Raw genomic sequence first — 13751 nt, 5'->3', positions numbered from 1 at the left:
CTGAGTTGGTGGCAATCTAGGCACCGGTTACTTCAAAGGTGCTATTTGCAAGGGGAGGGATGGGGTGGGCTTGTAGAGATTTTTAACTAAGAGGGCTACGCCTCCACAAAGGCGTGAGCTTCTGTCTTTCTTGAAGAGGTTGTAGGAGACGAACTTGACAGTGAAACTGGTGTTCCAGTATGTACCACTTAGGAAAACTAAGTTTGGGTCTTCTTTGTTGAGTAAGGATCGGAATTCGTCGATTCTTGATTTGGGCAGGCCTCTTGAATTCCACTGAATACATTTGAGGTTCTTAATCATTGATTGGCGTCATCTTGGTCCCAGCAAGGGTTTTCTAGGACATGGTATCTGCTGCGGAGGTGGTGGTTTTGCTGGGTCGCAGAGTGCTGACTTACGTAGTTGGGGCTAGGGGGGCTTTGAGGGGTGTTTGAGATTAGCATTTTGGAGGTTAAGCTGGGGGAGTTTTGTGGGATGATGGCGTTGGTTAGAGTGCTGATTAGTTGTTCTAATTTATCAAAGCGGGCGGATTGGGAAGATGCGTTTGCTCCCAGTTGGCTTTCGAAGCTGTCGAATCTAGTGTAAATGTGGGAGATTTTTTCTTTAGTCGCAGCGAGTTCCGCCGTGAGGTTTTTGATCGACTGGCTCATGCTTGGGATGCTGGTGTCTTTGAAGTTTTTTTAGTTAGGCTTGGAGGGCTGCTATTTGAGGTTTATGCTATCTGGGGGGACAGTTGGGCGGCAGCGGTGCTAGACAGGCGCGGGTGCAGAGGAGACTCGTTGGGCGGATTGAACCGCTCTACTGTAGAGTCTGTTGTGTTGCAAGCGAGCTTCTTAGATGGAGATACCCTGAGTTGTGGCTGTTTTCAGGATGGCCTTCAATTCCTGGAATGCGGGGCATAAGTCGTTATCTGACTCGTGAGATGGGCTGCGACAGTTTACACAGCAAGTGTTGCAGACCAGGCCTTAAGGTTGGTTTTTTCTGCATTTTTTACAGCAAGGATACTCGAGCATCTGGTGGTGGAATGGCCAAGTTGCCAGCATTTTTTGCACCTGAAGGAGCTGGGGATCGATTGTTTGGCACAGTAGCTCATGGCTGCTATTTTTACCCTGACGGGGTGTTGCGCACCAGATTGCTGGCCGCAAAATGAAATATGCGGCAACCGGGGAAGATGACAGGTGTGGAAGACGAAGGGGGCGGCGGCGGCATTGTACAAGAAAACATAGCCGCAATAACGTCGCAATTATCGCTCTGTCTACATATCTTGCCAATTCAACGCGTTAGAGAAATAAAGATTTACGTGACTGCATTATCGAGCGTCTTATTCATTGTGGTTCGTCACACGAGGAGTGGGGCGGAGAAGGTTAGAATTACGTTTTCGGAGAAAATTTCGGGTTGTCCTTTGATTGGGAGTCTTTTCACTTGGATGACGTTTTGATCGGCCAGGGCTTCAAGGATTTCTTCTTCCTTGTCGGGGATCGGTACCTCCGAAAATGACACCTTTGAATGAGTTGGATTGGTTGGCGGTTACTCTCGGAATCACGGACTTCTCCTTCCATTTCTTTGAGGGCTAGGTGAAAAGCGTCGTGTTCTCCCAGGGAAATAGATTTGAATTATTTTCTATAGTCAGTTAAGTTAATTATCAGAGGCGCAATTTGGGGGAGTCTGGGGGAGTATTTCGAGATCCTAAGGCGGGGAAGTCCGAGTCAAGTGTCTTTTGTGGGGAGGGCTATTCCCGAATTCAGAGACCCTGTTATGCATGGTTTTGGGGGTAGGGTTTGGTACTTGTGGCTGTTTGCTGTAGGCTGGGGGTGTACGGCTGTTGTAGATTTGCGCCAGATAAGTTGTAGACACTCTGATCGGTAGCGATGAGAGACGGCACGTCTGGCTGCCACCATGGTTTGGCTTGACACCCCTTTCATATATTCAGATCCTTTTTTTTCTTGAATAATTCATGAAATCCACCCTCTATTATCTTCCTCACGATCCATGATATCTTCCGGGGTTTCCAGCATAGTGACTGTGCCGGTAAACAGAATCACAAGAGGGAAAATTAAATACAAACATTCGATTGTTAATTGGGCGGGTGGAAATAAACTTTTATTTTCTTCAATACTTCCAAACAATCTAAACTGTTATTCGCTCGCTCCAACAATTATCAATTCTCTGTAATTTTTCAACAAGAACTGTGTCTTAAAAGCCGAAATGTAACCGATAGTCGAAATCTTCTTCCGACACTTGTAGAAGGGCCGCTATGTCGATCTGCGTTTCTTTCGTTTTCTCGCGCCGGAAAAATTTTGCGCAAGTTGATTCGGAAGCCTATAGTAGACCTGATTTAAAATCGACTGGATAGGCACTCCTGCTGCAGCTGCTTTTGAGCTCGCTGCTCCTCTTACCGAATGAGCCGAGAAGATTGCGCCTTCCTCTTTCAATTGGTATTTTATCCATCGTCCTACCATGGAGCTGGATACTGATCAGTGGGGCTTGTTAGCACCTATAAATAGCTGGGATTCGTTATTCTTGTTCCTTTGGGGTCTCGTCGCTTCAAGATACTGTTCTAAGACAATTAACCGGGCAGATGGCTCTGCTGTCCGTCAAAGACCGAACTGAAATTTTGAGGAGGGCACAGTCTGCTCTTTGCACCTTGATAATTGATGGAGGTAAGCTCGGAACATCTCAGGAACTGTGGGCCTATCATAGTAAATTCATTTTAAAAATCTTGTAACTAAAGGGTAACTAGGGGGTGGGGGAACCAATAGAAGCGGAGAACATCTGTCATTTCGTCTGTGCTGCCCTCTTGCAGTAAGAAAGTGTGTAATGCGGTAAAAGAATGCAAAATCGTTTTCAAGGATACGCATTCTATTGGCTGTTGCCGGTCACGTGATCTGCTCCCATTGGTATATTGACTGACCAGCGCTAATGCACCAACAATCACGTGACTTTAGGGCCCTCCTGCGTTTTAGAGGCGGACCACGGAGTCGAAACTTTAAACGTAAATAACTCGTAAAGTAAATTTTTCCCAGATATAGTATGATTGGGAGATATTTATTATTTTATTTTTCTCTTATTTTTAGTTTGTTTTATTATTTTTTTAATTTTTTTGCGCCATCCCCTAATCTTCCATAAGCCCTCGATGACCATTCGCAAAATCTAGCCATTATGTATCCCTCTGGTTGATGGTAATTCAAAATATTGGTTCACTGGCATCTGCCATGGTAGATTATTTCTCAACGGTTGTTCGCTTTTTGATTTTGATTACTTGCACCTCGTAGATTGATGAGCAAATAAGGTTTAATTCATTTAGCTGAAGATATGCATGAAAGGATGTCAAATAAATATAATATTCACCTTGTAACTTGTTCGCATGGCAAGGACTATTCAGAGAAAACAAGGAATGGAATCAAGATTAGGCTAAGTACTGTTGGCTACGTGCTAGTTTACTGGCGTCAGTGTTCTTATTGAAAAATCTAAATGTAGGGAAAATTCGAATTGTGTCTTCATTTGCCAATCTGGATTGGTACTTGACATGTGTATTTAAGTAAGAGAATTTTTCAAAGATTAATGATTTAAGGGAAACGATTTTAATTTAAGTTAAAGCATAAATATCATACGAAGCATTGGAATCACAAATTCTGTCTTATTTTAACGAGATCCACTTATACGAATTTAAACAGACAAACTGTTTTAGAAGTGAGTACTTTGATGTACCATTACAAGACTCAATCCATCAGCGTTGGGCACTGGACATGCTTGTTGATTGATGTGAACTGCTGTGCTCTGATTGCCCCTTTTCATTCTCTTAATAACCACCTTGTTTTCGTTCGTACTCTGAAGTTCCGCGCCAGTTACCGTTAACTCCTCGCTGACTGGTGGAACAAGGTCCACTTGATCCATTGCTCACCGATTCGTTTCTCCTTGACGCAAAGTTTTGACTGATAGATGGAGGCCGATGAGATACAACACGAGTTTCGTAGCGACCAAATTTGAACTCGCTATCAGATCCTTCGTCTGAAGGACGTTTGGAATTCTGTGAAAAAATGAAAAATAAATCAATAAAAACAATTTTTGGAAAAAGGACCATGAGAGTACCTGACAGGCAGGCGAGCTCGGGTATTCGGCTGCATGAAAATCGCACAGTCGCATGATCAACTTAACAACCGGACTTCGAAAATAATCGATTATGGACTCCGGGTCAGCCGATAGTCTGGCAATGGTTTCATCAAGAGCAGGTTTGAGAGATAAAATATTCGCCACGGTCTGTGGATTTATCTGGAAATTGATCCATCCATCTAGTCGTATTATATCCATTCCAGAAGCTTCTGGAATCATTTGAATTCGTTTGGAGCCAAACAAAATGAGGTGAATTGGTGTGACTAGAGTCACGTTCTTGCAAACGACTGCTCCAGCACGAATTTTTTCGCTGAAAACGAAATAGGGTAGCGGGAATTCAATTTCATCTGAATCTGGGCAGTTGACGGAAGACTTATGGATCAGAGAAGGTCCTGAGCGAGCATCAGCCATTTGTACTTTTCGTTTTTCTCTGTGGACGCATATATTAGGGTAATGACCGATTCCGATAAGACCAATCACCACATCCAATTCGGGATCATTACCGTTGACTCGATAAACCTTTAGAATAGCAAATTTAAATAAATACAGAATTTAAGAAATTTTTAAAATGCCGTTCAATACCTTAGGTGCAAGACAGGATTTAGGAAATCCGAAACTGAGCAGTATATCTTGAAGTTGGCAGCGGGCATCGTACAAGGTGCGAAGTGAGGAATACGATAAACCATTTGCTTCACAAAAAGAATGCAGTGAACGAGGTCCAGACTCGATCCGCACCTGCTCATAAGCGTAAAACGCAGAGAGCAAAGCCACGTGATCAGAATAACGCTGACCGGCAAAGGATCGCTGAGTATCGCTAAGTCGCTTATTGAGACCAAGGAAGAAAACGTCTGCACTAACAGACTCACCAGCAGCAAGAATGCACATGGCATCACCATGCCCAAATAGTGCACCGACAATAATCATTTTAGCTAAAGATGGCTCTACAGGGATTCGGGCTACTAATCGACCAAGGGCTGTCAGTTCCTCTTTACCGTCGAGGCACTTCATCTCCCTAAATAAAATGAACAGTTTAAATGTGTAATTGGTTAAAGTTTGTTGGTTTTACCTGAGCATGACTTCCGCTTCGATGATTGCGTCGATCGGAGGTGGCTCTAGAGCTTTACTTAGGAATTGAGCAATTGAACCAAGACGAAGAAGTTTAATAGCCAATGCAGTTTCGTGAAGTGGTGAACGGAGTATTTCGGCCTTTAAACTCTTTTCTAAATGTTGGTAGCGACGGTAGCTGCACAATCGAAAGGTATATCCTGGACGGACGCGGCCGGCACGACCCCGACGTTGTTCTAAATTGTCCTGAGCTGCCCAAACAGTAGCGTAGTTGTGCATATTGTTGTGCGACGTAAAAAGCTTGACATTTGCGAGACAGGAATCGATGACAAAGACGACATCGTCGATGGTTATGGAAGATTCCGCGATGTTTGTCGCCAAAATGACCTTGATCTTACGCTCGGGAGCAGGCTGAAAAACACGTCGCTGATCTTCTCGCGGCAACATGGAGTGCAACGGCAGAAGTAGATAATCGCTAGCATATCGACTTTGCTGCAAATGTCGAAGTAATGCGAAAATGGTGCTCCATCCAGGTAAGAAAATAAGCACTGCGCCAGGAACTTTCATTTGCTTGATGTGAACAAGTAATTCTTCCACCAGCTCTAAACAAATATCTTTCTCGTCGAGAAGAGCCATAGCTCTTTGAGTATCCAAGGAGTATTTCCCGATCACCTACAAACTCGATTGTTAGTTTTTAGATAAAGAAGAACGACATGAACATCCGATTACCTTCAAATTCATATTCTCTTCGTCGTCATCATCTTTGCGTATGAAAGTTTTCTTTGTGTCCTGTCTAGGCCGAAATCGAAGCATCTCAACACAATCCTCCAAGTAATGTAATTTCACAGGGTGAACTCTGCCAGGAATATCAACTACTGGACAATTGCCAAAGTAGCGACTGAAAAGCGAAGTATCAATAGTTGCTGACATCAAAATGATGCGAAGTTCTGGGTGCTGGGTCACCAAATCACGCAGCATAATGAGTAAGAAATCAGTATTTGTATCGCGTTCGTGAACCTCATCAACAATAACCTAGATATTTTAAATAAGCCATTATTTCCGGGCGTTAGTAAATATGGTAAACATCACATAACGTACATGAGATACGCCTTGAAGACCCCGTTCTAATCTCCGGAGAAGTACTCCAACAGTACAGAAGAGGATTGATCCGTATGGACGAGGCAGTGTGCTTTCAAACCGGACGCTAAATCCAACTGATTCTCCCACTTCTTCCCGACGCTCCGACGCTACACGTTCGGCGACGGATATGGCTGAAATTCTTCGTGGTTGCGTTACAATAACAGAACACTGGGCGCCTTCCTTACAACGTAAATAATCGTCCAGAATGTACTGGCATACCTATTTACAGAAAAATTGCTATAAAAATAATTGCATCCTAATTTAACTTGTGGTATCACGCTGACCTGTGTTGTTTTGCCAGAACCCGTATTACCACGAATTACGACGACAGAATTATTGTAAAGAGCATCCATAACATCATTCTTGAAGGCATAAATAGGTAAAGATTTGCGCTCTTCTAGTGCCTTTTGAAAATTCTGATCTGATTGTAAAAGACGCTCTTGTCTCTGCCACAAGTCTTGACTAATCGTATCCAATGAATTCTAAGGGGGAAAAATTATACTGTACATTCAGAACCGAGATAATTTGAATAATACCGTGGCGTAATATCCTCGTTCGATTCTACTAGCGGTCCATGTGTTCCAGTTGGCAGTAGGAGGAGACCACGGAATGTCAATTGACCCATGGCGGGAATCAATATCACCAAGGCGCATAGATTTTGGTGCAAGTCGCTCATCCCACAGAGTTTGCGGTTCGGATAAACCCTGTTTCTAAAATATACCAAAAACTAATCGTGAGCTTTGTTTTCTAAAGCAAAGACTATCGTTTTCTATGATAATTATAAATGTAGATTGAACAACAAAAAAGATCTCGTTCGCAAATAGTACCGCCATTCACAATCTAGTTTCTGGCGCACCAAAGTATAAAGGATTGTAAAACACATTTTACTGTTTGTCCTTATCAAGTGGGAGGCCTATACTCAATGAACGAATGGTGAGAGTATTGCTGCTGAAACCATTAACAACCAACGTACCCGGCAATTCGTCCACGGTACAATTTTTGGAAAGCCCTCCTTACTTAACAGGAGGGCGAAAGAAACCTTATAAAAACTACAATGAAAAAATAATACATACTACTATTTTAGGTAACAGACGGTGTTCCAAAATGGTGCGATTGAGTTCCCTCTCCAATTCATCGCGAACAATGACGGTGAAGGGTCTGGTTTCCAATTGGTTTTTTTTGCTACCACTAACCAGAGACCCAGCCGGTCCGATAAATTTCATTTGGAATAATTGTTGGACGATCGAAAGGGCGCAAGCTTTAGAAGCCAGAACCTTTGTACAAGCTCTTTCACGAGCATATATTTCTAGAATAGATAAACATTTAGAATAGATAAACATTAAGTATTAAAATAAGATAAGTTTAGGGCAAATGATTTCAATTTACCTCTGCCACGGAAGACAAAATGAAGTTCGGCGAAAAAACTCCTGTAAAAATATTTAATTTTTTGTACCTGTCTAGGTTAATTCAAACACGCCCAATTTCAAGCATTAACAATAATTACTTTTGATGATCAGGCCCATAAGATTGGTACACATAATCTGTTTTGATTCTATTTTCCGTTAAAAATGGATGCAGTTTAGCTTTCGCATTTTCTACAGAGTATCCTCCAGGATTGAATGGAGCTGCTTCCCTCCCTAATCGGGAATCTCCATCTGTTCTCTGAACATGTCTTCCACTGATGACTGTGTTACCTTTTCCATGAAATGTTGACATTTTGACAATTCAAACTTTGCTGTGTGTACATGTTATATGTATTAGGATTATTTATCCAAGGAATGTACATACCTGAACATCCATATGGTCCCATTTGTTTTATTATAGTAAGTGTATTCCTATTTGGAATTTCTTCTTCTCTCATGATTTGTTGGCAAACCAAATGTGCAACAAAGCTGTTGGCAGCATTGGCTTGGGCATTTCTTTTCGAACTTGACCTTCCAGTTGCAACAAAACTGAATCCTTGAATGAAAAACCAAAGAAATGTAATTAAAAGAAGATCCACACACTTGTATAGTGCTCACCTCTCACACGCAGCTCACAGTAGTATCCACTCTGATCTCCTGATGACACAGCAAAAATTAAGCAAATCATTAGACCACTGCTGTTTTATTCTAGACTGTAAATATAGGGTTACCCATTGAATTAACGACGTAAACTGGTGGAATTCTAAACTTTTTCATCAGGTAAGCATACAAAAACTCTTTAATATCTCGTTCCCCTTTGTTCTCCATCTTTTCTCAAAAATGTATGTATATCCAAGAATCGTTACAAGTTTGAACCACTAATCACTCTTCAAAACACATTAAATAGTTTGATAACGAATTCCTTCTTAACCGAAAACTACAACTGTCACAAGTGTAGAAAAGATCAAAAGAAAAGAATGCTTTGATTGTTCTCTAGAGTCGTCTGCAAGACTGCAAGCAAGTCAGTGTTTAGGGTTTAGGGCTAAACAGCAGAAGAGAGTGGTGAGTTAACTTCCCTCCCTTCTGCTTCTAGTTCTCCTTCTCGTTCTAGTAGAGTAAAGAAGGAACCACTGCCATGTTAACTCCCCCCTCTCGGAAATTTTCTCAGAGTCGAAGCTGTTCCCAATATCGCGACCGATAAGTGAAAAACGGAGCTAAGATATCGATATTGACACTAACCCTACCTCCGCGTTGCCCTACCCCTCGGCTACTCCCAACACCCTCTATTCCCGCTGCCCTACACACCGCTGTGGCGCCTTTCACGAAGCGTCTGGGCAGGCTTCTAGAGAAAAAAAGGCAATGGCTTTTGGCTTAGGCTTATGGCAATGGCTGAAAATGACAATGAAGGGCTCTCTCATCGCGCTCGCCAAATGAGTGGTTATGCCAGTATTCTATAGAGTCTCCGCTACTAGGCTAGTCTGAACGAGGCCATAATTACCCGCCCTTGTTTCTGATATGATTAAATAGTTAAAAATAGAGGGGGAAATAAAAACATATCACATAAAAAAAAGTATTTTAAAAAATTTATAAAAGGTCGGACCTATTCACCTATAGAGTTATAGAGTTGCAAGGGCGCTGCACCTTAGCCGTCATTGCTACAGATATATCTAATTAAAAACAGGGAGGGAAATAACAGCATGTAATAAGAACAAAATTATTTTTATTCATTTAATAAATAAAAATAAATAAATAAAAAAAGTAAAAAAAAGGTAGGACCTAGAGGAAATTCGCGAGCAAAAGCGAGGGGTCGGATTTTCTGGTCCTATATAGGGATTGCAAATGAACATGCTGAGAAGAAGACCAAAATCCAGAAAAAGCTGCCGAGGCAACACAGGCATACCTAATCAATCAATGTAATTAACCTTGAAAAGAAGGGATAATATCAAATCCCCCCCCCCCCCCGAGCTGGTGTTATATTCTCGGTAACCTGTTGTTACTTGCCAAAAAATCGATTACTGTACAGTTTTCGACTAAGTCGCTAGATGCAGTAACATATGATTGCTTCCGGGGAAGGCTACTAATTTATTGACGAAGGTCTAACACCAGTCTCTCTCAACACAGAAGGTTATAAAAAAAACTAAAATTATACGCTGTCTGTTCCGGGTTGTTCAACAGTTTTTCATTTTTTTTTTTTTTTTAATCGAATCACACAGAGCCTTCTGATGCATTGAGGTATTTTAAGTTTCTTAGGAAAGAGTAGACGAAGCCAGAGCATTCACGCTTTCATTTAGCGGCAGTGGGATAGCCACGTTATCAGTTGCGGGAGCCGGGGCAGCCAGGGCTGGAATAGAAGTCGCTTCACGGGTTCGTTCGTTGGGAAACTGTGAATGGCCCTTTGACCGCCTTTGACTAGAAAATGGTGAGTTCAAGAGCTTTGAAAGCAAGGGCCTCCTTGTCCACCCACAAAGGCACAAACCATCAAGATTCTTTTCTCTGAATTTCTAAACAGTTCAATAAAATTACAGTTTAATAAAATTTACAATTGTCTTCATCATTCTTAAATTGAAATATACCAATTGAGTTTATAAGAAGGCTCCAACGGCAGCTGGTTCATGTCTTGCCACATCCTGTCTTTAAATATCACGTTAATTGAAACGGAAATTTTAAATTTGAAACTGATTATCTGAATTGAAGCCAATTCCCGACCATAGTCTCACCCAAGGAAAAACAATGCAAAACAAATAATAATAAACCAGCAACAAGAATCCCATGATCTGAATGTGTTACACAAATACAGCATAAGTGGAATGATGTGCCTTATTGTAGCCTGAATCATTGGGTGTAGCACTATGGCTACACCCAATCCAGCCAAGCGCTGGAGATTAATAGAACCGTACCGTGCCCACTTGAGATTGACGACATTGAAACAAGTCTGCATCCTGTTTATGAACGTGGAACGGTCTAATAATGCTGGAAATTGACTTTAAATATATTTTGCTATGGTTGATTAAGGATCATTAGAGGTTAGCAAATATTAATTATTTGGGATAGGTAATATTTGCGAACCCCCTAAAATTTAATTAGGAATATATATGTTTATGAATTAATTTCGGTGTTCTGTTTTATTACGATTATTAACCCAAGACCAGTGCCGACTTAGTTATAGGTTTTTTTTTCAATAATGTTAATCAGTTAACAGATATTCCAGAAATGTGCCATTTGCATTAATGTTTTTTTTTTTACCCTATCCTATTTCTATGGTTTGTGATTTTTAGATTTTCATCTTGCTAAGTACACACGTGAAGATTCATTGCTTGTTTTTTTCTGGTGCGTTTTAATCATGAATTGATTACTGTATTGACGAGGTACATTTCGTTTTAAACACGGCAAAACTTTCGAAATAATTATTTCTAGTTCAAATATCGGGTATTCTTGTTTCAGTTTTCTTGCGATCCATATGGCGAGATCCGATTTAAAAATTGTATTTATTACATTGAAAAAAAAAATCGTTTTGGGACATTATTCGTTAGATTAATTACGCATCGTAGATTTATTAGTAAATAAGGTTTAATTCATTTAACTGGAGATATACGTGAGAGGATACTGTATACTCTTTGGTGGTTTAAAAAAGGAGCTTAATTTTGAATCGATTAAGCTTGAACGACCCGAAATATTACCGTGAATACGGGTGAATAATAAGGATTCTCTCTCGGCACAAGTACACCATTATTCCAGACAAGAACAAGGTAGTTGAGGTGTATACGTTGGTCCCTGAGGCTAAGGCTTTAGCCTGCCGAGGGCCTTAACAGGGTTCCCGTAGAGCTCAAAAGTCTCCCTGGAAGGAAATGGGAAAAGGCGGAGCTTAGAGAGAAAAACTACCCCCACGTGACCGAAATCTGGCCTTGCTATTGGCTCCCGTCTCGATTTACCGATCGATATAAAATCGGAAATTCAGTGAAGCCTATACTCCCTGCCACGCGATTTTCAACTCACGGTCCCACATTTTTCAGTCACCGCCGAAACCTGAAAATGGAATTGCGTGGTATACCCAGGGGTAGTTTTTGTGATAGAAATGTAAATGTAAACAAACAACAGATTTAGAATGCATTCGAAGATTCGTGTATTATATTATCAAAGGAAAAGTAATTCAAAATGTTTTCCATGCCTAACAAAAATTGGCGTTTACTTCCGAATTTTATTTAAGTTAATATTTAATGTTTCGGTATTCCCAAGTTTCACTGTATTCATTCAGCTTTTTGTTATGTCCTAGTCCTAGTCCACAGACACATACCAACAGTTGCTTCCATTGAAAAAAAAACGATTAAACATTCAGCAACTTGTGTCAACAGTTAAATAATTGGTCTCTTACTAAATTAAGTCATTTCAGGAACTCAGCATGTTCTTCAGTATATCGAAACAGTGCCAACCCACCTGTGCCAAACTACATGTTTACAACTGGTAATTCGTAATCGCCCAGATGCAGAAAAGTTTAATCTTTAAACTGAATTTGTTCTACAGGAGTAAATGTAGCATGGATCAACTTACAGTGACCAACTTACAATGACCAACTTCCAGTGACCAACTTCCAGTGACCAACTTCCAGTTACCAACTTGTGGCTAGAGTCGATACTTACAAGGGTATTAGTTGCAATGCTTCCTGACATGGCAAATTATTCCATAGCAGAAATAGGTGAGACACACACATAATCATTGTAGAGTCTAATGTTCTATTTCTATACATAATTTTTTCATCATTAGATGCTATGTGTCGAAAAGCTAAAGTGTTTTTCCACTGTGATGGAGCCCAAGCTCTAGGTAAAATTCCAATTGATGTTGAATCGATGTCAATTGATTTATAAAGGTATTTTACAATTTAATATATGATTGTTATTTCGATGTAATTCACTCTTTTTTCGCATCATTATTTTCTTGAACTTGAACAAAAGGTGTTGGTGCTCTTTACGTGATAGGCCGACCACGGGTTAGGATTGAAGCTCTGCAATCTGGAGGTGGTCAGGAATGAGGGATACGTGGTGGAACAGTTCCTACTCCACTGACAGAGTGACAGTTGGTTTTGGCGCAGCATGTGAAGTAGCTCAGCAAGAACTTAAGGTTTTAGTTCATGTCATAGTAGTATCCATACATAACTAATTGATCAAAACCATGTTTTAGTATAATCATGCCAGATTAGTAAACTATCGCAACGCTTGATCGATCAGATTGGTAATAGTTTAACACATGTCGTACGAAATTGAGATCCTGAACACTCCTACCCAGGTTGTGTAAACCTTTCTTTCGCCTACGTCGAGGGAGAAAGTCTTTTCATGGCCCTGAAAGGTAACTTTAAAGGCAACTTCCACTACCTTTCATTTTAACTAATTCTTTTTATTACGTAAGACGTGGCACTCTCAAGCGGAAGTACTTGCACCTCAGCATTGCTGGAACTTTCATATATTTTGCGGACCATTGGCGCTGAAGAAGATTTGGCGCATTCTTCTATTCGATTTGGAATTGGGCGATTCACCACCGAAGCTGAGGTTGATTACACGGCAGAAAAGTGTATTCATCAAGTATCACCAAACTTCGAGAAATGAGGTATATACCGACCAGGTTTGGAATTCCCAGACAAAAAGTTTATTTTACTTCCGCTAAAAATGTTAATTTGTCCTTCTTCCTTATTTGTTTATTTTTGTCGAAATGAAAATTTATAAATGCAACGTCGTTCTTTTTTTTTTTTATGGTCAGTGTTTTAAAAAAGTAGAAGAGTATACAGAGTACAATAAAATAAAAAATTACAGAGTAAAATAAAAAATAACGACAAGAAAATGAAGCACAAGAACAAGACTGCCTAATTCCAAAATTCTTCCAAGATAGCTCTGTCACTTAGCCGAAGGCCAACGCTTGCAACGCGAGCCCTAGTATATACAATGTATCCACTGAAAAGTATTACGAAAAGACATCCGGGAAAAAAAATCATGCGGGCCCGCATTGAACCCACGAATCAACACAAAGTCAAAGCGGCAGTATCGGCAGTAA

At 40.7% G+C, this 13751-nt stretch overlaps 1 protein-coding gene and 1 non-coding gene across 2 annotated transcripts; one reads left to right on the top strand and one right to left on the bottom strand.

Moving 5' to 3' along the window:
- Window positions 1-3493: 3493 nt before the first annotated feature.
- Window positions 3494-8972, bottom strand: LOC124202358 (ATP-dependent RNA helicase A protein-like). Its single transcript, XM_046598699.1, has 14 exons — window positions 8447-8972; window positions 8334-8372; window positions 8101-8271; window positions 7817-8006; window positions 7699-7739; window positions 7386-7618; window positions 6849-7022; window positions 6597-6794; window positions 6271-6531; window positions 5902-6204; window positions 5174-5844; window positions 4690-5119; window positions 4087-4626; window positions 3494-4024 (listed from the first exon to the last, which is right to left on the bottom strand). The coding sequence occupies exons 1-14, from the start codon at window positions 8541-8543 to the stop codon at window positions 3797-3799; spliced, it is 3576 nt and encodes a 1191-aa protein (XP_046454655.1). The 5' UTR covers window positions 8544-8972; the 3' UTR covers window positions 3494-3796.
- Window positions 7203-7319, top strand: LOC124203364. Its single transcript, XR_006878528.1, has one exon. It is a non-coding gene; the product is annotated as a U4atac minor spliceosomal RNA (small nuclear RNA).
- Window positions 8973-13751: the final 4779 nt, after the last annotated feature.

This window comes from Daphnia pulex, chromosome 9 (genome assembly GCF_021134715.1).
Source record: "Daphnia pulex isolate KAP4 chromosome 9, ASM2113471v1".
NCBI classification, from domain to species: Eukaryota; Metazoa; Arthropoda; class Branchiopoda; order Diplostraca; family Daphniidae; genus Daphnia; species Daphnia pulex.
The sequence above is the reverse complement of the archived record's forward strand: the minus strand, read 5'-3'. Positions and strand labels throughout refer to the sequence as shown.

Coding starts and splice junctions, on each gene's coding strand:
- LOC124202358 (XM_046598699.1), bottom strand. CDS start 8,543: ATGGAGAACAAAGGGGAACGAGATATTAAAGAGTTTTTGTATGCTTAC. Junction 6,205..6,270: donor GTCTTCAAGGCGTATCTCAT/GTACGTTATGTG, acceptor TAAAATATCTAG/GTTATTGTTGATGAGGTTCA. Junction 5,120..5,173: donor GAAGCGGAAGTCATGCTCAG/GTAAAACCAACA, acceptor CATTTTATTTAG/GGAGATGAAGTGCCTCGACG.